This window comes from Heptranchias perlo, chromosome 30 (assembly GCF_035084215.1).
Source record: "Heptranchias perlo isolate sHepPer1 chromosome 30, sHepPer1.hap1, whole genome shotgun sequence".
NCBI classification, from domain to species: domain Eukaryota; kingdom Metazoa; phylum Chordata; class Chondrichthyes; order Hexanchiformes; family Hexanchidae; genus Heptranchias; species Heptranchias perlo.
In genome coordinates, this window is record NC_090354.1 from 2,152,501 (window position 1) to 2,175,377 (window position 22,877).

Sequence of the window (22,877 nt, forward strand, 5' to 3'; positions counted from 1 at the left end):
CAGTCACTCACACGTGCAAAACACCAAATAATTTGGTGTCCTAGCTCCTCCAGGCCGTGCACAGGTTTCCACACTGCCCACGAGAGGTTCCTGTTCACCGGCCCACGGGAGGCAGAGGAGGTATTTCCACTTTCTCTCCTCATTGTGCACCTGCTCGGAGTCAAGGACGGGAGCGCCGTTCCCCAGGAGTGTTGCTCCCAATTCTCCTGGCCTCAGCTAAACATTCGATTTCAACCACCATGACTGAGGTACAAAGCCTGCTGTGTGGGGGGTCCCGGATGTGAACAGGTGCCCCGTCACCCCAAGTCCATCATAACCCTCCCTCCTCCACCCCGAGGCCCCACTACCACCACCCCCCCACCGCATGCCATGCACTCCCTGCCCCTCCTCCCTCCTCCCCCCCCCCACCGCCACTATTTCCCCCCCCGCCAACCCATCACTCGACAGCTGCACCTCCGTCAATGCCCCATTGCTGATGACACTGAAACCAATTTGCTGCTGGGCGATCCCTTCTGGTGAAGTGGGATCCATCCACTCGATGGATCGGATAATTCATTTTGGGGAGAAGGAACGGGAGTGAACACTCAATGGAGAAACAGTGACGGGTGGGGATGAACTAGATACCCAGGGGTCAATTATAGAATCTCCTGAGAGTGGGAGTGGGAGATAAAGTCAAAAACAGACCAAAAGCATTTTGGGTTTTATAAATAGGGGCATAGATTACAAGAGCAAGGACCGAATGATAATTTATACAAAACATTGGTTAGACCACAGTTTGAATACTGTGCAGTTTTGGGACCCATTATGGAAAGGATATTAAAGCCATGGAGAGTGTAGAACGTAGATTTACCAGGATGAGGCCAGAGATGGGAAATTATAGTTACAAGGAGAAACTTGAGACACTGGGACTGTTTCCACTGGAGCAGACAAGGCTAAGAGGAGATTTAAGAGAGGTTTTTAAAATGACGAGTTTAGATAGAGTGAACAGGGAAAGACAATTTCATCTGGTTGGGGGGAGTTGGTCACGAGGGTTCACAAAGTGAGGAGAGGGGTTAGGAGAAATTTCATGATACAGAGGATGGTTGGACTATGGAAAGCTCTGTCACAGAGGCAGAGACCATTGCAACTTTTAGGAGAAATTTGAATAAATATTTGAAGCAGAGGAAGATACAGGGCTATGGGGAGCAAGTAGGGCAGCGGGATTAGTTCCGAATTGCTCGATCAAAGAGTTGGCACACACATGATGGGCCAAATGGCCACCTACAGTGCTGGAAACTTCAATGGTTTAAATATCTCAAAAGAGACAAGTGGATGGGATCCTGCTTCCAGATTTGAGAAGTCACGGGGAAAAGGACACTCCAGGGACGGAGTACAAAATCTCGGCTGACACTGAGGGAGTGCTGCACTTTTGGAGGTGCCGTCTTACGGATGAGACGTTAAACCGAGGCTCCATCTGCCCTCTCGGGTGGATGTAAAAGATCCCACGGCATTAAGAGGAGGAGCTGGGGAATGACCCAGACCCATGACCAATATTTATCCTTAAAACAGATTACCTGGTCATTATCACATTGCTCTTTGTGGGACCTTGCTGTGCGCAAATCGGCTGCTACTATTCCCTAAGTTACACCAGTGACTACTCTTCAAAAATTACTTCATTGGCTGTAAAGTGCTTTGGGACATCCGGAGGTTGTGAAAGGTGCTGTATAAACGAGAGTCCTTCCTTCCTTACCAGTGATGTTGGATTATCTCAGGTGTGGTACCTGGGAGTCAGAGAGCCTCACCTGTTTCGTTGCTGCGTCAGAGAGGTTTCTCAGGGTCCACAAACAATTCTGAACCAGCCTGGGGCTCGTGCTGCCCAGGTGAAAGCCCAGGGCCTGCATGCCACCTGTCCAACAAAACGGAAACTTATTCAGTGAAACAGGTTTGAGTGCATGGTTTGGAGCTCTGACAGCATCAGTTACACAGCACATGTAACCAGATTCCTGTTCAGTGATCCAACAAAATATCTCCTAATTCAAAGCAGCTTTTCCTCTTCCGTAGCCATGGAAACCAGCCGCAATGTGCGACTAGCAGTCTCTGACTGGATCCGTGAGGATGTCAACACGGGAGAGATGATGACATAGAACGTACAGCACAGAAACAGGCCAATCGGCCCAAATGGTCTATGCCGGTGTTTATGCCCCACACGAGCCTCCTCCCTCCCTGCTTCATCTCACCCCATCAGCATATCCTTCTATTCCTCTCTCCCTCATGTATTTATCCAGCTTCCCCTTAAATGTATCTACACTATTCACCTCAGCTACTCCATGCGGGAGCGAGTTCCACATTCTAACCACTCTCTGGGTAAAGAAATTTCTCCTGAATTCCCTATTGGATTTATTAGTGACTATCCTTATATTTATGGCCCCTAGTTTTGGATTGTCCAACAAGTGGAAACATCTTCTCTCCATCTACCCTGTCGAACCCCTTCATATAGTCCTGGAATCTGTAGGGAGCCAGACTCTCAATTGACGATTATGCCGTGCGAAAGAACAGCATCACACTGGCCCCCCGAACACCCATCACTGCAGCTCAGCTCAGCTCATCATCCCAACTGGACAGCCCGAGACAGCCGGACAGTCTCCCCCTAGAAAGAAAACGGATCAAGACAGGTCCCCTGGCTCAGTGGGGTGATGTGCACCCAGTGTAGCACCGAGCCACGCAGACCGGACTTGACGAGGTGGGCACGAGAAGTAAACAAGGGAAATCATCTGGGGGTCCCAGCGTGGGCATGAGAGGTGCTGAGCAATGACAGAATTGGGCTGGAGTGGTCCAATAATCGGACACTCAGATTGGGCATGGTACCAGAGGGCACCCAGTGCCCATAGAACCCCCTCTAGCCCGAGTCGGTGGCTCCAGGGATGGATGTTGGGGGGGGTGGGGGAGAAAGAGAAGGGAGAAGGGGGAAATCACATGGTGTTAGTTGGAAAAGGGTCACTAACTCTGGGAGTTTTCAACGTATGACCGCCTACCTCCAACCACCCTGCCATTGGTCGCCAGCTGTGTCAATCCACGTGGCATTGGTCAATGATGGCGGCTATTATACCCACAATGTGCTCCAGAGATTCCCCTATCCACTGCATGGTTTTAATGGAGCGCCCATGCCCCAGAACCACCTGGGCATTCTGCGGCCCTGCCGTTTGTCACGAGTCAGGCCGGTGCGAAACGGGGAGAGAAAACACCATGATTTTACTCCAGAGTTGTTTGCAGGAGATTAATCTTTAATTCCGGGGGAGACTCCAGACCAGGACAACCCAGGAGGGTGGGCAACCCCATGGCAGCTCAGCAGAGTCCCTGGGAGCGGTCAGCTCAAGTCAGGGAACTAAACAGAATAAGGAGTTAAAGAACGTCCAAGACAGAAAGTGGGACAGGAGGGGAGGCATGAGTTTCGGAGGCTTGCAGATTACCAGCTTCCACGATTGCAGGCTTGTTGCTGGGACAGACAGACAGGACTTTAAGGACACGGCTTGTAGTCCAGAGCAACTTCTCGTAATTGTATGTCCCCATGATCTGAACAAGGGCTGCAGGGCCTCCATTCGCCAGGATAATCAGCTAAGAAACAAAACACAAAACAACCCCTGATTACCGATTTTCACTTCTCAAACCACTAACTAACAGCCATATTCCAAATCCAAGATAAGACACTCCATTATGAAGACAAAATAACATGCAATGTTTTAATTCACAGTACCAGTGTCCACCCATCCCGATACACTGGGATCTCTACTGTCGTGTCAGCCATGGCTGAGTGGGTAACACTCTCGCCTCCGAATCAGAAGGTTGCGGGTTCAAGTCCCACTCCAGAGACTTGAGCACATAATCTAGGCTGACACTCCCAGCGCAGTACTGAGGGAGCGCTGCGCCGTGTTTTGGTGAACCGAGGCCCCGTCTGCCCCCCTCAGGTGAAGGTGAAAGATCCCATGGCACTATTTCGAAGGAGAGCAGGAGAGTTCTCCCCGGTGTCTTGGCCAATATTTATCCCTCAACCAACATCACTAAAAAAAAACTGTTTATCTGGTCATTATCTCATTGCTGTTTGTGGGATCTTGCTGTGCGCAAATTGGCTGCTGAGTTTCCTACGTTACAAGCAATTCATTGGTTGTGAAGCATCCTGAGGTTGTGCAAGTCTCTCTTTTTATTCTGCGCACTCCAGTTTGCATTTTCAATGATCCGGCTGAATTTTCACAGGACAAAAGCTTGAGACAAATCGCCTCGTTCCACAGTCGTTTGTATTTCACCTCCTTTCCTCGGTAAATAAGATCATATAATACCCGTCGTTCACTTTGATGGTGCTCATCTTTACTCTCAGGCACTGCTGCATCCTGGGCAAGATCGGACCGAGAACTGTACAACCGAGCAGGAGGGGGCCCACTCCCCCCTCGCCCCCGCCACTCCCCCCTCGCCCCCGCCACTCCCCCCTCGCCCCCGCCACTCCCCCCTCGCCCCCGCCACTCCCCCCTCGCCCCCGCCACTCCCCCCTCCACTCCCCCCTCGCCCCCGCCACTCCCCCCTCGCCCCCGCCACTCCAACTCTCTCACCTTGCTCTCCTGATTCCCATAAGCCAGGAGCTGCAGGCAGTCCGTGGTGATGGCGAGGAACTTGACATTGCTCTTCTTCAACAGAGGAACCATCTTCTGCAGGCCATCGGCTAACCGGACAGCCATCTTTGCCCCCTCCTGGTGCAGGAGCAGGTTGTGCAGAGTGGTAATGGCGTAGAACAGGATAGACTCCACAGGAGAGCTGGAAAACAAACAGGTCCATCAGTAAACGCCGAAACCTCCCCATCTCCTCTCCCAAAGTTGCTGATTCTGGGGTACAGTTCCTTGGGTACCAGGGAACCCCCCGATACCTCGTCAAATGGCCATGCTTCATATGTGAACCTAGACAGCGAGTATCAACAAACCAACCCACTGTGAATTATAGAAATCACAGCTCAGAGACAGGTCATTCAGCATCGATGCTTATCCTCCACGAACATTCTCTCAATCCCACTGCTCGCCCTCTTCCCGTATCCTTTGATTCCCCTTTTCCTTCAACCACCTACTCGTAAATGTTGAAATGAGCTCATCAAGGGGGGGAAGGGTGGGAAGAGGGGATGGGAGGGAGGGGCTCTGAAGATGAGGACACATTCTGAGTGAGTTGCAGTTTGTATATGGGTTTGTCCTTTAAGTACACTGAGCAACAGCCTCAAGCATTCTGTAAACGGGCTTTTGCTGTCCAATGTGACACTGTAGTGCCCAATTCCGAAAGGCATGACTCATGCAACTAGCACTTGCAGAAGTCGATCAGCAAGAACGCTGGAGTCTGTACTCACCCACCTACATTGGCTCCCGGCCTGGCAACGCCTCGAATTGTTTTCAAATCCCTCCATGGCCTCGCCCCTCCCTATCTCTGTAATCTCCTCCAGCCCTACAACCCTCCAACATCTCTGCGCTCCTCCACTTCTGGCCTCTTGAGCATCCCCGATTTTAATCAAGGCACCATTGGCGGCCGTGCCTTCAGCTGCCTAGGCCCTAAGGAATTCCCTCCCTAAACCTCTCTCTCCTCCTTTAAGATGCTCCTTAAAACCTACCTCTTTGACCGAGCTTTTGGTCACCTGTCTTAATATCTCTCTATGTGGCTCGGAATCAGATTTTGTTTGATAATCGCTCCTGTGAAGCGCCTTGGGACGTTTTACTACGTTAAAGGCGCTATATAAATGCAAGTTGTTGATGTACGTTGACTGCAGAACACCAATAAAAACTCAAGCTGGTCTGATGACTGATGAACATGAGCATTTCACTTGGAGCAAGTCACAGGACCAGGGACGTAAAAGGTGAAGAGAACAAACCCTCAAACACAACAAGAATCCAACTGATCCGTGCACTAGGTCACTGGAGCTGAGTGAATTATTGACAACTGAATAAATAAGACCGCAAGACTTCTCCAAATTTCAAATCAAGATCAATCCACGTTAGAGGCTGAACCCCAGTAGAATAATCAGGAGAGATTGGATTAAAAGGAGCAGTGTAAGAAATCTACCTGCTGCAGTCGATTAGCACACTGTCCCTCCACTGGCTGAGAAACACGCAGACATCACACATACCGGGAAAAGGCAGCTACTGGCTAAATGTCCAACATACCTCAACATCCTGACCAACGCAGGGATCCCGCCCGATTTGAAGAGGGCGAGCATCCCGTCACGGTGGTGAGAAAAGTTGTGCAAAATGCCAGCCGCGCAGCGGGCGGTTTCCATGTCGCTGGTGTTTTGCATGGTGCGGACAACCGCAGCAACCATCTGGGGAGACTGCTCCAGGGCACGGCACGAGGCATCTTTCTTCGACAGCTGGTTAACTATCATGGTCGCCTTGCTGACTATAACCTACACAATGCAACAAAGTGGAGAAACAAGGATGAAAATTTGGAGTTACTGCGTTCAGTTCTGGGCACCGCACCTCAGGAAGGATATATTGGCCTTGGAGGGGGGGGGGGTGGGGGGGCAGCGCAGATTCACCAGAATGATACCGGGGCTAAAAGGGTTAAATTACGAGGACAGGTTGCACAGACTGGGCTTGTATTCCCTCGAGTATAGAAGATTAAGGGGTGATCTAATTGAGGTGTTCAAGATGATTAAAGGATTTGATTGGGTAGATAGAGATAAACTATTTCCTCTGTTGGGGGGAGTCCAGCACAAGGGGGCATAACCTTAAAATTAGAGCCAGGCCGTTCAGGGGAGATGTCAGGAAGCACCTCACACAAAGGGGAGTGGGAATCTGGAACACTCCCTCCCCAACCCCCCCCTTCCCCCAAAAGGCTGTTGAGGATGGAGGTCAATTGAAAATTTTAAAATGGAGAATGATAAATTTGTGTTAGGTAAGGATATTAAGGATTACAGAACCAAAGTGGGTAAATGGAGGTAAGATACAGATCAGCCACGACCTAATTGAATGGTGGATCAGGTTCGAGGGGCTGAATGGCCCTGTTCCTATGGACACAGTGAAACACTCTACCTGATCTTCATCGTTGAGCAGTTTGGTGAGCTCGGGAATTGCTCGTGTCGCAAGCTCCGCGTCATCCTGGTAATTGATGAGCTGCACGATGGCGGCTTTCAGCATCTGGGAAGATTCAGACAGTTTCTGCACGTTTGTCTCCTGACTGAGATCCACCTGGGTGGACAGGATGCGGGTACCACTGTCCAGGGTTTCCGGGAACATGGCAGCTCTCACACGTTGCCCACGGGTAGAGGCCAGCTGTTCTTCCATCTCTGTAAAGGAGGACAGAACAGGTTACATTACAGAGCAATCAAAAATCTGACTCATCTCTCCCAGGACACAGAGTCCACATTTCTCCCCCAATTACAAACCTCAACAACAACTTGCATTTATATAGCGCCTTTAATGTAGTAAAATGTCCCAAGGCGCTTCACAGGATCCAAAATTGGCTCAGTAACAGGAAACAAAGGGTAAAAGTCGATGGATGTCTTTGCGAATGGAAATCCGTTTCCAGTGGTGTGCCACAGGGCTCAGTGTTGGGTCCCTTGCTGTTTGTGGTATATATTAATGATTTGGACTTGAATGTAGGGGGCATGATTGGCAAATTTGCAGACAACACAAAAATTGTCCGTGTAGTTGATAGTGAAGAGGATAGCTGTAGACTCCAAGAAGATATCAATGGGTTGGTGGAGTGGGCGGAAAAGTGGCAAATGGAGTTCAACCCGGAGAAGTGTGAGGTAATGCACTTAGGGAGGGCAAACAGTAAAAGGGAATACGCAGTAAACGGGAATATATTGAGAGGAGTAGAGGAAGTGAGAGATCTTGGAGTGCATGTGCACAGGTCCCTGAAGGTGGCAGTACAGGTAGATAAGGTTGTGAAGAAGGCGTACGGAATGCTCTCCGTTATTAGCCGAGATATAGAATACAAAAGCAGGGATGTAATGATGGAACTGTATAAAACGCTGGTAAGGCCACAGCTGGAGTATTGTGCGCAGTTCTGGTCACCACATTACAGGAAGGACATAATTGCTCTGGAGAGAGTGCAGAGAAGATTTACAAGAATGTTGCCAGGGCTTGAAAATTGCAGCTACGAGAAGATATTGGATAGGCTGGGGTTGTTTTCCTTGGAGTAGAGGAGGCTGAGGGGTGACTTGATTGAGGTGTACAAAATTATGAGGGGCCCAGATAGAGTAGACAGGAAGTACCTGTTTCCCCTGGCGGAGAGTTCAAGAACTAGAGGACATAGATTTAAGCTGATTGGTGGAAGGATTAGAGGGGACATGAGGAAAAACGTTTTTTACCCAGAGGGTGGTGGGTGTATGGAATTCGCTGCCCGAATTGGTGGTAGAGGCAGGGACCCTCAACTCTTTTAAAAAGTACCTGGACCTGCACCTAAAGTGTTGTAAGCTACAGGGCTACGGACCGGGTGCTGGAAGGTGGGATTAGAATGAGCACCTGGTTGTTCTTCGAGCCGGCGCAGACACGATGGGCCAAAAGGCCCCCTTCTGTGCTGTATCTTTTCTATGGTTCTAAAATCTGACACTGAATCACATAAGGAGATATTAGGACAGGTGACCAAAAGCTTGGTCAAAAGAAGTAGGTTTTAAGCAGCGTCTTAAAGGAGAGAGAGGTGGAGAGGTTTAGAGAAGGAATTCCAGAGCTTAGGGCCTAGACGGCTGAATGCACAGCCGACAATAGTGGAGCGAAGGAAGTGGAAGGTTTGCAAGAGGCCAAAATAAACGCAGCGTTGGAGGAGGGTTGTAGGGCTGGAGGAAGTTACGGATAAAAAGGGGAGAGGCCACGGAGGGATTTGAACACGAGGATAAGAATTTTTAAATCGAGACATTGCAGGACCGGGAGCCAATGTAGGTGTCAGTGAGCACAGGAGCGATGGGTGAACGAGACTTGGTGCGAGTTAGGATACGGGCAGCAGGGTTTTCGGAGAATTTGCACTAATCAGAAAATCTGTATTGTTCAACCAACAAAGCTAATGTTGGCACCTGAGACCCTGCACTAGTCCCTGTAAGACAGCCCAGATCTGCTTCTCACAAGATGACCAGCCCAAACACTACAACGGGCCAGTGTGTCACCGCTCTCCCCAACCAAATTATCAAGTTAGAATATTAGCCATCCCTCCCTCTGTAAAGCAGGGTTCCATCAATCCATCACAGTAACTTCTTGCTCTCATCCCTCCCCCCCCTCCCCTATTTACAGGAAGGCAGTTTAAATTCCCTCTGGTACCTGGTAATTGGGTTGTTGTGTAGGTGGTGGTGGTGACTGTATATCTTCCCTGCCTCCACGCTTCATCATCCTCAGGGATGCCTTTGCCAGTTAGCGAGGGAGCGTTGGTGTTCATGCCCGAGTGGATGCCGGAGTCGATGTAGCTTTGTTGCCAATGGGCTACCTTGCTGGCGGCCTCAGAGTCGTAACTCTCCATTTTTCACACTACTACAAAAAAAACAAACAAAAAAGATAAAACCCTTTAGTGTTGGCGGCCGGGTCAATCTACTGGTGGTCAGCAACGATAGTTCTCACCAAAAGCAAGTTTCAGCTGGGAGAGAAATCCGGCAGTCGGGTGACCATGACAACGAGAATTGAAACACTCCACACACACACCCACTCGACAGTTGCAAATAACAGAGAGACTCTGCAATCCCACGCCACTGAAAGGGCTCAAATCCAGCCGTAAAAAAGGTATAGTACGGCCAGCTTTAAATTTTTTTAAATGAGAGGCCTGTGGAAAGGGCAGGATACAGAGACCGAGAGTCGGGGGGGGGGGGAACGGGTTATAAAAATATCAGGAGGTACGCTGACACCAAGTTTGGGTTTTTTTTAATATATAAACTGAAGATGGAGGGACTGAACAGATTACACCAGTGGAATCACACGGCTTCAGTAAATGGATAAAAATTATTTTTGCATTGACAAAGCGCCTTTCACGGCCACAGGACGTCCCAAAGCACTTCACAGCCAATGAAGTACTTTTTGAAGTGCAGTCACTGTTGCGATGTAGGAAACGCAGCAGCCAATTTGCGCACAGCAAGATCCCAGAAACAGCGATGAGATAACAACCAGATAATCTGCATTAATCTTTTAATCTGATTGAGGGATAAATATTGGCCAGGACATCGGGGCGAACTCCCCTGCTCTTCTTTGAAATAGTGGCTGTGGGGTCTTTTATGTCCACCTAAGGGGGGCAGACGGGGGCCTCTGTTTAACGTCTCATCCAAAAGACCGCCCCCTCCGACGGAGCAGCCCCCCCCCCCCGTACCGCCCCTCCGACGGAGCAGCCCCCCCCCCCGTACCGCCCCTCCGACGGAGCAGCCCCCCCCCCCCCCGTACCGCCCCTCCGACGGAGCAGCCCCCCCCCCCCCGTACCGCCCCCTCCGACGGAGCAGCCCCCCCCCCCCGTACCGCCCCCTCCGACGGAGCAGCCCCCCCCCCCGTACCGCCCCCTCCGACGGAGCAGCCCCCCCCCCCCCGTACCGCCCCTCCGACGGAGCAGCCCCCCCCCCCCCCGTACCGCCCCTCCGACGGAGCAGCCCCCCCCCCCCGTACCGCCCCTCCGACGGAGCAGCCCCCCCGCGTACCGCCCCTCCGACGGAGCAGCCCCCCCCCCGTACCGCCCCTCCGACGGCGCAGCGACCCCCCCCCCCGTACCGCCCCTCCGACGGAGCAGCCCCCCCACCGTGCCGCCCCCTCCGACGGCGCAGCGACCCCCCCCGTACCGCCCCTCCGACGGCGCAGCGCCCCCCCCCCCCCCGTACCGCCCCTCCGACGGCGCAGCGACCCCCCCCCGGGCCGCCCCTCCGACGGCGCAGCGACCCCCCCCCCCCCGGGCCGCCCCTCCGACGGCGCAGCGACCCCCCCCCGTACCGCCCCCTCCGACGGCGCAGCGACCCCCCCCCCGTACTGATACTGGGAGTGTCAGCCTAGATTTTGTGCTCAAGAGTGGGGCTTGAACCCACGGCCTACTAACTCGGAGGCGAGAGTGCTCCCCACCGAGCCACGGCTAAGGATGACCCATTTGGGGGGGGGGGGTCATCGTCCACAGGTTCTGTGTAGCAAATAGATGTGCGCGGTTTAAGCCGGCGGTCAACACTTCATCCCACCTCCAATTAAGGGCGTGATTTTCTCCCAGATGCCTGGAGGAGCAGCCAGGACCCACGGCTGTGCCAAGAGGCCAGGAGACATGCCTCACATCATTGCCCTCTGTGCCTAGGGGGTTGCCAGCCCTCCAGGATTGTCCTGGAGTCTCCAGGAATTGAAGACTAATCTCCAGACACTGCTGCGAGCAAAACCCAGAGAGAAAAATCAGAAGTGTATTAAAAAGTGTTTTTTTTCCACCCCACTTTCTTTAAATGCTTTTGTTTATCATTTCTAAATATATTGGAGATGGTGGGGGGGGGGGGAAATGCTGAGAGCCAGGAATCACGCAATTGGGTGATGAACATTCTTTCCGATTGGTCGAGGGAACGTGGTGCGCTGAGACGATGGAAGCGTCGGGCGACCAATGGCGGGAGCACGAGGTTTGGAGGCGGGAGGTCCTGTGATGAAACGTCCAGAGTTGGGAACCCCCGATCTGTGCCAGCGGCTGGCCAAAAATCACCGGGCAGAACCACCTCGGTCCGATCTGTGCCAGCGGCTGGCCAAAAATCACCGGGCAGAACCACCTCGGTCCGATTTTTCTTCCTCCTGCACTGAACCTCTGCTCGGCGTTTGAAACCGAAGCAGGCCAGTGAAAGCCATGTCCTATCTCGCTCCATTGACGAGTCGCATTGTCTCAATGACCTGCACTGCTCTTCAGAACACAAGCTTGGGGGAAACATAGGAACAGGAGGAGGCCATTCAGCCCCTCGAGCCTGTTCCGCCATGCAATTAGATCATGGCTGATCTGTATCTCAACTCCATTTACCCGCCTTGGTTCCGTATCCCTCGATACCCTTACCCAACAAAAATCAATCGATCTCAGTCTTGAAATTTTCAATTGACGCTCAGCCCCAACATCTTTTTTGGAGGAGAGAGTTCCAGATTTCCACTCCCCTTTGTGTGAAGAAATGCTTCCTGACATCACCCCTGAACGGCCTGGCTCTAATTTTAAGGTTATGCCCCCTTGTTCTGGACTCTCCCACCAGAGGAAATAGTTTCTCTCTCTCTACCCTATCGAATCCTTTAATCATCTTAAACATCTCAATTAGATCACCCCTTAATCTTCTATACTGAAAGGAATACAAGTCTAGTCTATGCAACCTGTCCTCAGAAGGTAAGCCTTTTAGCCCTTCAAGGGGGAGGGGTCTATATTTACAACAAGCCAGCAAAAAATAAAATCATTGGTCTCAGCCACTCAAGAGTTAGAAAACACCCTTCAGACTTCACACAGCTGCCAACAGACAAACATTCGTACAACCGGTTCTAACCCACACCCCAGTCCTGCGGCCTGTAATTAAAACACTAGAATTTATGTCGTGCCTTATCAGGTTCTTGAAATGTCGCCGAGCCCTTACTGGAATTAATGGAGCAGAGCAACTCGTAGACAAATGATTCACTAATTTCCTGAAAATACTCCAGCAGCACCATAAAGGTCATTCTTCACTTGTTCTCGGGATGTGGGCGTCGCTGGCAAGACCAGCATCTATTGCCCATCCCAGCATCTATTGCCCATCCCAGCATCTATTGCCCATCCCAGCATCTATTGCCCATCCCAGCATCTATTGCCCATCCCAGCATCTATTGCCCATCGGTTTGATACAGCCGAGTGGCTTGCTAGACCCACTTCAGAGAACAGATAAGAGTCAACCTTGTTGCCGTGGGACTGGAGTCACATATAGGCCCAGACCGGGTAAGGACGGCAGATTTTCTTCCCTAAAGGACGTTAGTGAACCAGATGGGGTTTTACGACAATCCAACAGCTTCATGGGCACTTTTTAAAAAAATTAATTCAAATTCTCCAACTGCCGTGGTGGGATTTGAACTCACAATTCCCTGAATTAGTCCAAGACTTTGGATTACTAAATCCACAAATATTGGTCAATATAATTTGCAGGAATATGGGGAAAGAGCAGGGGAGCGGGACTAATTGGTAGCTCTTTCAGAGAGCCAGTACAGGCATGATGGACCGAATGGCCTCCTTGTGCATTGTATCATTCAATGATTCCATAGTGACCACAAGAAACAAGCCACCATTTTTGAACTTAAATAAACGGATAATGAGTCCAGTCCCATTAGCTCAATGCTGCAGCCCAATAAAAAGCTGAGATGTATATAAATTACCAGTGGTTTATGAAATCTGAACTCTGATTACATTCGTAATTTTGTAACTCCATCCCAGGCCGCTTTAAAAAGGATTCTACTGATTAGCGTGTCCAATCTCGTACTGTGTGGGCCATTCCGTCTCACACTGTGCAGCCTGATGCAATACGTACAGAATTACAACACAAAGCGCACAATTCAAGGCACGCACATAAAAGCCGCTACCTCAAGCTACGTTATTAGACTTCAATCAAAAATTAATTTTATGTAATTAAACACAGAAAATCCATTCCCAAAGCACCACTTCGGGTCTGAGCTGTAGTAAGCAGAGTGACCAGGAATTTGCAGGCCACGTGCAACCCCTGGGCAGTCGTTCAGCCAGCTGTGCTGGAGACAGTTCAGCTCCTTTTGCTTCTGGTTCAAAGCCACCGCATCCAACAGGTCAATCGGTGTCCCTGCAGAAACGGACAGGAACGTGTTCTTTTCTGGCCACCGTATGCAGAGAGGACGCAAGGAATGCCATCACCTGTAGCACGGAGGTCAATATTCTGTACATACATCAGGCAATCCAAGTATCTTACAGTCAGCACAGGAGAAAGGAGCATGAATGAAAACCAAGACACTCCCCAAGAGCAGCAGAGGGGAAGTTCAGTGTTATTGACTGGGTGATTTATGGGAGGATAGGTCTGCTGGTCAAATCCGTTATTAAGCCATTTGTCCTCAGTTACAACCTGTACACTCCATTACCATCATCGATTGCACCATGACCAAATCGTTCGATGGGCTCACCCCTATGAGATGGGTCAGAGGAAGCACGAAAGGACACGAGAGTTAAACACTCAGTTAAAGGCTCAGGGGGCAGCACTCTCGCCTCAGAGTCAGAAAGTCATGGGCTCAAGCCCCACTCCAGAGACTTGAGCACATAATCCAGGCTGACACTCCAGTGCAGTACTGAGGGAGTGCTGCACTGTCGGCGGTGCCGTCTTTTGGATGAGACGTTAAAGATCCCATGGCACCATTCGAAGAGCAGGGAAGCCTTGGTTAACATTCACCCCTTAATTAACACCAAAACAGATTAACTGCTCACTTATTTTATTGCTTTTTGTGGAATCTTATTGTGTACAAATTGGTTGCCTAAATAAAAGTGACAATGCTTCAAAAGTAATCCAGTGGCTTTGGAAGGTCTTGAGGACAGGAAAGGTGCTCCATAAAGGGAACTTCAGACTTTCTTCCTCAATATGTCCTGCTGTGCATTTGAGTGAGAGAGGCCACAATTCACTATAAAAAAAATGTCAAAAATAGCCTTCAGCCAGCAAGAGAATACACTGAGGTATAACTCAAACACGTGACATTTCCACAGCAGGATTGCTGCTTCCCATCCACATTGCTAAACCAGAGTAAAACAAATGGATGAAAGAGCCTCAGACTGGGAGCAGGAGAGAGACACTCTCTGAGCACCAACACGAGCCAGAGTCCAAAGATAAACAGATCCAGCAGAGGGTGGGTGGGGGAAAGAGAAGAGGAGAGAAAATAATTGTCTGGTTTCATTTTAATAATTGAATCTTGGTTTGAAGTGCTTCTCCAGGGCATTTGCTAGCAACGTTTTTGGTGTGTACAGATGTACACAGCTGTTGACTGGCTGCTAAACGCCCTGGGCAGGAATGTACATTTTCTCTCTCAGTCTACAGCTCTTAACAGCTTCCTACCACAAGCCGCACTGTTTGTGCACAGAGCGAGCGAGCCAGTGATGCCCTGCAACCTGTGCTGGGCAGTGAGAACCCCGCCAGCGCACTCTGGGACAAGGTGGGCCCCTCGACACAGGGCCAGTGCCTGCAACATGGGACCCCCAAAAACGTAGAAGGGACTCAGGCCAATTTTCAGAGTTGATAATTTCGACTCTTGATGTGCTGCCATTGATCAAAAGTATTCAATGGATAATCAAAAGGCAAAGCAAACCTACCTTGGGGGACAAGAGAGGAATTTCACAAGAGCGAGGGGGAGGCGGTGCAAATGGATAGGGAGCACATCGATCGATCGATCGGATCATCTTTATCTCAGCCTTGGCTCAGTGGGGAGCACTCTCACCGGAGTCAGAAGGTCACGGGTTTAAACTCCAGAGACTTCAGCACCGCGCCGAGGGAGCGCCCGCGCCGGCGGAGGGCCCGCGCCGGCGGAGGGCCCGCGCCGGCGGAGGGCCCGCGCCTTATTATTGCCCTCCAAAGCTCAGAGGCAGTGAAGCCAATTGCAACCCCCATCCCCCCTCTCTCTGCCCACTAATCGCCACAGTGGCAGAGGTCAGGCATTGTTGAGATGCCCCCACAGTCAAATAGGCTCAGATAAAGAATTGGCCACTTGAGATTGCTCTTGGGAGGGAGGCTGGCACCTTTGGAACTGTACCCCGCCAGGGAAGAACAAGTGGGAAGACCAGTAGAGATCACAAGTATATTGTACCGTGAAGGGCTGATATCCAGTGATGGACTGAGTAGCTCTCAGCAAAGTCACGGCCCCACTACTCTGAAAACACCCCATCTCGTTTGAAGGCAGAAGCTAGGCAGAGTCAGGCCTGCTCCATACTTGGGATGGGAGACCACCTGGGAATACCAGGTGTGATGGGCTACTGCCAGTATCACGGCTCAGTGGTTAATGCGACGGACTAGAAATCCGTTGGGGCCTCCCTCCACACAAGCGCGCACCCTGCCGGCCACGAGCTGGCCTCTGTGGTCAAGCTACAGAATTCACACCGGCTGCGCAGGAGGCACGGGTTTGATTCCCGGCGAGACAAAGTCACGGGCAGCCAGACACCAGCGCCGAAGGCAGCATGATGCAAGTCCAAAATAAAAAGGTGCCAAATTGCAATTCCTTTTTCTTTGCCTCTCTACAAAAACCTGACACATTAGCAATCACCAAGTCAGAGTAAAAATGAAGCTTTCTGTAACACTCTTCAGTCTTACAAAAAAAAATTCTGCAATGATTGATAACGGATGAGAGAGTCTGCCAGCAATGGTTACAATCACTGGCGTCAATCTGTCACCTCCATGAAACCAGCTCAAATGAAGGCACTGCTGCTATACTGAGGCCAGTGATAGGAAGCAAAAAAAACACAAGGGGCTTTCTTGTGCTCGCACATTCTGGAGGAGCAAGTTTACGACACAGTGACAACGTAGCACCGACTCCCCTGGGAGACAGGCTGCCGTATCGCAAACATTTACAGGAAACAATACAAAGACTCAGCTCCTAATTTGAGAAACTAAACCCCCCCCCCCCTCTCCTCCCCCAGGGATTAAGGCATCACCTCACCCCTGTACTGTACTCAGAAGGTCCCAGGTTCAAATCCCTACCAGCACAGAGGTACCTGATTTTCGACGTAACAGTCAGGGCAACACAATTAGTCTCAGTGCCCTGAGCCGGGGCAGGGAGTTGGGAGGTGGAGCGGAAAAATAAAAAAAATCAGTGCAGGTTTCCATCCTTTCTTTTGGCTTCTTTGTGATTGAAAGACTTGCATTAATATCGCGCCTTTCACAATCTCAGAATGTCCCAAAGTAATTTACAGCCACTTTCGAAGTGTAGTCACTGTTGTAATGTAGGAAACGTGGCAGCCAATTTGCGCACAGCAAGATCCCACAAACAGCAATGTGATAATGACCAAATAATGCGCTTTTTACTGATGTTGGTTGAGGGATAAATATTGGCCCAGGACACCAGGGAGAACTCCCCTGCCCCTCTTCGAATCTTTTACGTCCACCTGAGTGGGCAGACGGGGCCTCGGTTTAACGTCCCATCCAAAAGACGGCACCTCCGACAGTGCAGCACTCCCTCAGTACTGCACTGGGATAGATAATGTGCTCAGGTCTCCGGTGTGGGACTTGAACCCACAACCTTCTGACTCAGAGGCGAAAGTGCTGCCCACTAAGCCACGACTGACAGCTGTCAAAGTAACCAGGCTGAGCACAGGAACGCAGGTCTGAGCTTCAGCGAGTCAAAATGCCATAAATTGATATAACACGTAGGGAACTGGGTGACACAGCAGGTTAGACAGTCTATTCATCTCTGGGACATGGATTTCAAATCGAGCCCATCCAAAGTCTCCTCTGTTGGCTGGCTGCAAAGGGCTTGTGAGAAATGAGATTGGACACTCAATCCATCTCCCACCAAGCCTGGGCCTACAGAAAAACCTGAAAATTGGCACTCACTTAAGCCACAAGCATGGTTGATGTAGGAGGGGGAACAAATTTATACTGGTAAAGTACAGAATCACCTCTGAACTGGGGGCTAAAGTACATTATTGGGTCAGCGTAGAGAGAGCTTTACTCTGTATCTAACCCTGTACCTGCCCCTGGGAGTGTTTGATGGGACAGTGTAGAGGGAGCTTTACTCTGTATCTAACCCGTGCTGTACCTGCCCTGGGAGTGTTTGATGGGACAGTGTAGAGGGAGCTTTACTCTGTATCTAACCCGTGCTGTACCTGCCCTGGGAGTGTTTGATGGGACAGTGTAGAGGGAGCTTTACTCTGTATCTAACCCGTGCTGTACCTGCCCTGGGAGTGTTTGATGGGACAGTGTAGAGGGAGCTTTACTCTGTATCTAACCCTGTACCTGCCCTGGGAGTGTTTGATGGGACAGCGTGGAGGGAGCTTTACTCTGTATCTAACCCGTGCTGGACCTAGCAGCAATCAGGCAAACAGATGAGTGACGATTATATTAAATAAAAGCCTTACTCGCCAAGTCAATCTTGCATATCTCTGGCCTGTTGTAGGCTGAAGCCATGTTAATCTGCAGAGACCCAAGTCAGGTCTGATTACAGCAACTAGAGTGTTAAGAGGAAGGAGAGAGAAGGAATTGTACCCTCCTCCATCAGCTGAACATCCAAACCAAAAAGAAATAAAATGGGAAGTGAAACTGGAACAATACAGAGCTCGAGGACACAATATTCTGCAGCAAGAACACATTTTGAAAAAGTCAATCCAGGACAGCTTTTCTTTTTTAAAAAAAACTTCTTCACATTGAATGAGATTATTCAGCTTTTGTAGTCCTACGATTGATGGGGAAGTTCTGAAACTAATCAGGGTTCAGCAACTCACTCCCCCACACACAACAACCAAAGAATTTTTCATTCGGAGATTGGAAATGAAAAAAAGAAATCAAACACTTCTAAAATCTCCCTATGAAGTCACCTCTGCTTCCGTCTAACACTCAATGAAACGGTTGGAGAATTATCAAGCAGTGAACCGCTTACATTTGTAAGCGGTCTGTCAAAGGCTCAACGTTCACTGTAGGGATGGTCCCTTTAAATAAGGTCAGGTCTCCGTGGGGAATGGTGACTCCGTCTGCACACATCTTACGGTGGGTTGTCCCGCTCCTGAGGAGTTGGAATTGACAGCTGGGCTCAGCGAGCAGTCCTCTCGTATCTAAGTGGGAAGGATTCAGGTTCGAGCCCAGGTCTAGACCCCAACTCTCGGCTGACACTCAGTGCGGCCCTTTGTTTGACATATTTAACCATCTGCTGGTGATCCAGGTGGATGTTAAAGATCCCAGGCCATTACCCAAACTTAGAATTATTGAATCTTACAACACAGGAGGAGGCCATTCAGCCCATCGTGCCTGTGCCGGCTCTTTGAAAGAGCTGGCCAATTAGTCCCAATCACCTGCTCTTTCCCCTTCAACTTGTCTCATCTTTCTTCACAGATCATCCACTTTACAGTTGGGACCAGTCTTGTCCTTTTCCGACACGGTTCTAACACAGGGGGATCTTTTTTGTGGATGTTTGACCGACCGCAGGACGCGATATTCACAGTGGGGACGTTATTCAAACAGAAGGGAGATCTCCTAAGGTCCTGGCCAACATTCTTCCCTCAACCAACATCAAAGAAACAGATTAACTGGTGACTCATCGTATTGCTGTTTGTGGGATCTTGCACTCAAAATGTCCACTGCTTTCACCTACATAACCACTGCACTGGACAATAAAACTCACTGTAGGTGAAGATTTTGGGATGTCCTGGCAGCCATCAGGGGGGCTCATTAAATGCAAGTTGTTACTTTTCCTTCCTGGTACCAGCTGTCCAGCGAGCAGGAGCTCAGACTCACATTTGTCACTTACGCAAGGACTATTTACTCATTGGACTAGGCTCCTGAGGGAGGGAGGGATGGAGGGAAAGAGGTAAATGGGGTGTCTTTGGGGATCGCAAGTTGGCTCCAAGTTGACGTCTGGGTGAAGGAGGATTGGAACGGAGTCAACTTCTTGGGGCAAATTCGATGATCTTCAATACTGCAGTGCACTGCTCATTGATGGGGTCTCAAGAGTTAGACACCGGTCACTGGGGCCAAGATTCAACCCACTCAGCTCCAGGTGATCCAATAAGCTTGCCAGGGTGGCCTTAACTAGACAAGCAGTAGGAAGTTTACCATTGCTGGTACACAGGTTGAACTGGTGCAACTTCAACAGCATCCCTGCAGGCATATGGCAAAAGCCAAGAATTGGGGGAGGGGGGGAAATCCCCATCAAGCAGCAGCTCAGGTCTCTGGGCTTAGTTACGTGGAGTGTGTGCCCATTGGGAGAGTGTGTGCACTCCCTCACACACACAAAACTATTTGTGTGGATTTCTCAGCAATGGGTTGGGGGCTGTCCAGGATGGTGATGGGTTTGTGCGCGTTTGTCAGACCAAAACAAAAGGGGAAGCCAGAGAAACAAGTTAAAACTGGCTCTGAAACTACAGCTATTGGGAACACGCCAGAACACTGTGCCCTGAAACACCATTTACCCAATGGGTTAAGTCACAAACTAATACTTAAAAAAAAATCATAATTAATGCAAAAAAATGTGAATTGCAGGAGACAATTAATGTGCAACACCAAATTCACCTTCTATTGCAGTGAAAGTGGCAGAGTTGGGCTATGTTGTTCACTATTGTAGTGGAGAGGGCTGGAGTTTGGGCCGCAGTGTTCACTATTGTAGTGGAAAGGGCTGGAGTTTGGGCCGCAGTGTTCACTATTGTAGTGGAAAGGGCTGGAGTTTGGGCCGCAGTGTTCACTATTGTAGTGGAAAGGGCAGCATTTGGGGAAATGTAAGAAACCTCCTCTACTTCTCTAATAACCCAATCAGCTAATGTGTCAGTGGATACTCCAGTCACACCCAAGCGTGAATCAGTCCCCAATGTCTACAAATAAACTTTCAAACAGGGGTCACTGCTTAGTGAGCAGGAGTCATTTAAGTATTTAAGCAGCACATAGTCACATCTGAGGGACATTTCAAGGCACTTTATAGAATCATACGGCACAGGAGGCCGCCATTCGGCTGATTGATAGGCAACAGCAAGGGCACTGGCGGAGTGGGAGCAGGAATGCTGTCGTCTGGAGAGACGACAGCAGGTTCGACTGCCGTGACGCCACTGCCACTCGCACAAGGCGGCGCCTCAGCAATCCTGGTGATCTGCTGCAGAACAGATTGCTGGACTGCAGTGACGCCCGAGAAGCCCCGTTCCACAGTGGAGCCCAGAGCCACGATAGCAGCAGTCTGAGCTAATTGCCGGCTCTCTGAAAGAGCCAATTAGTCCCACTCCCCGGCTGTTTCCCCAGAGCCCTGAAAATTTTTCCCCTTCAAGTATTTATCCAATTCCCTTTTGAAAGTTATTATTGAATCTGCTTCCACCGCCCTTTCAGGCAGCGCATTCCAGATCAGAACAACTCGCTGCGTAAAAAACATTCTCCTCTCTTTCACTGATGCTTTTGCCAATTATCTTAAATCCGTGTCCTCTGGTTACCGACCCTCCTGCCAGTGGAAATAGTTTCTCTTTATTTACTTTATCCACGATTTTGAACCCTTCTATTAAATCTCCCCTTAACCTTCTCTGCTCTAAGGAGAAAAATCCCAGCTTCTCCAATCTCTCCATATAACTGTCCCCCATCCCTGGTACCATTCTAGTAAATTACATTTATTAAATTTACCATTTCACACAAGTTACTTCCTGAAGTGCAGTCATGGTGTCTAATGGTCCACTGCCGATCTCAGGGGCACAGAGTGCAAAGTGCTTACCCTTCACAGATCATCGAATTCACGCAGAGCGAGGACAGAGCCTGGGACTACATGGTCTGTAAAGGCTCCTTTCCACACCAGGTTGTGTCGATACTAATAGATGGAGAATTCAATGTGCAACCAAAAGCTGAAAGAGTTAGTAACAGCAAACTGGCCAATAAGAACAGCCCAGGACATGCTTGTATCAACAGCTACATTCACAGGGGTGATGGTCAGCGCCTGCACTGTATCTGGGATTGGGGCACTCTGCAAATCACGTCTCCACTGTGGTCGCACTCTTGCCTCAGAGTCAGAAGGTCGTGGGTTCAAGACCCAATCCAGAGACATGAGCACAAAATCCAGGCTGATACTCCCAGTGTCAGTACCGAGGGAGTGCTGCACTGTCGGAGGTGCCATCTTTCGGATGAGACCTTAAACTGAGGCCACGTCTGTCCTCTCAGGGTGGATGTAAAAGATCCCATGGCCACTATTTGAAGAGCAGAGGAGTTCTCCCCCCGTGTCTTGGCCAATATTTATCCCTCAACATCACTAAAGTACAAATTATCAGGTCATTATCACATTGCTGTTTGTGGGATCTTTCTGTGCTTAAAGTGGCTGCCGCGTTTCCTATATTACCAGTGACTACATTTCAAAAGTACTTCATTGGCTGTAAAGCGCTTTGGGACGTCCTGAGGTCATGAAAGGAGCTATGTAAATGCAAGTCTTTCTTTTAACAGAGGCAGTTAGTGAGGGGACTAACACACTGATACAAGGTTCAGGAACAGCAGGATATGATGTCACTGCACTGCAGGGAGCTGAATCATTTTAAAAGACAGACACACACCCAAAGGTCGTCATCACAAGCCTCCCACCATCACTTATATTTTATGAACATATGACGGAAAAGAAAAGACCTTCTGATCCATCCAACCTGTCAAAATACACCAGGTCTCCTGGTTACACAACAAATATTGAGGAATAAAAGGGACCAGGAAAAGCCAGAAGCAGAGTTCACCTCCTTTACATCAATAATGTGACACCTGGATCACGAGGACTGGCCTCGATTTTAATATTCTCACCCTTGTTTTCAAATCCCTCCGTGGCCTCGCCCCTCCCTATCTCTGTAACCTCCTCCAGCCCTACGACCCTCCGAGATCTCTGCGCTCCTCCAATTCTTGGCTCGTGAATCCCCCACTTCCTTCGCTCCACCATCGGCGGCCGTGCCTTCAGCTGCCTGGGCCCTAAGTTCTGGAATTCCCTCCCTAAACCTCTCCGACTCTCTCTCCTCCTTTAAACCTAAGTTCCTTAAAGCCTACCTCTTTGACCAAGCTTTTGGTCACCTGACCCAATATCTCCTTCTTTGGCTCGCGCTGTATAAATGCAAGTTGTTGATTGGGCCCCTGCCTTCAGTAGCACATTAGTGAAGTGAAGACCCCATAATGCCTGCGCCACGGAGCTCAGCACAGACAACTACTGAACTCCTTCCAAGGGGGATAAATTGTCCGAGTAAAGGTGGTACATTAGGAGTCATACAGACCAAGAATGTCTCTCCTTGGTTTCTGTTGAGTTAGTTTATTTGAATTGGGGGTAGAAGTGGGCACAGTTTTACAA

The 22,877-nt window shown here is 50.0% G+C and overlaps 1 protein-coding gene across 1 annotated transcript in view; it reads right to left on the minus strand.

The window, feature by feature from the left end:
• The window catches only part of LOC137300232 (catenin beta-1-like), a 65,682-nt gene that overhangs the window by 13,669 nt on the left and 29,136 nt on the right, over positions 1-22,877 (minus strand). The window contains exons 2-7 of the mRNA XM_067969333.1: positions 9,252-9,458; positions 7,029-7,282; positions 6,162-6,400; positions 4,578-4,779; positions 3,447-3,591; positions 1,782-1,885 (exon numbers count right to left, since the gene is read on the minus strand). Coding sequence (XP_067825434.1) covers positions 1,782-1,885; positions 3,447-3,591; positions 4,578-4,779; positions 6,162-6,400; positions 7,029-7,282; positions 9,252-9,447 — 1,140 coding nt within the window. The 5' untranslated portion in view covers positions 9,448-9,458. The remainder of the gene's footprint in view (positions 1-1,781; positions 1,886-3,446; positions 3,592-4,577; positions 4,780-6,161; positions 6,401-7,028; positions 7,283-9,251; positions 9,459-22,877) is intronic.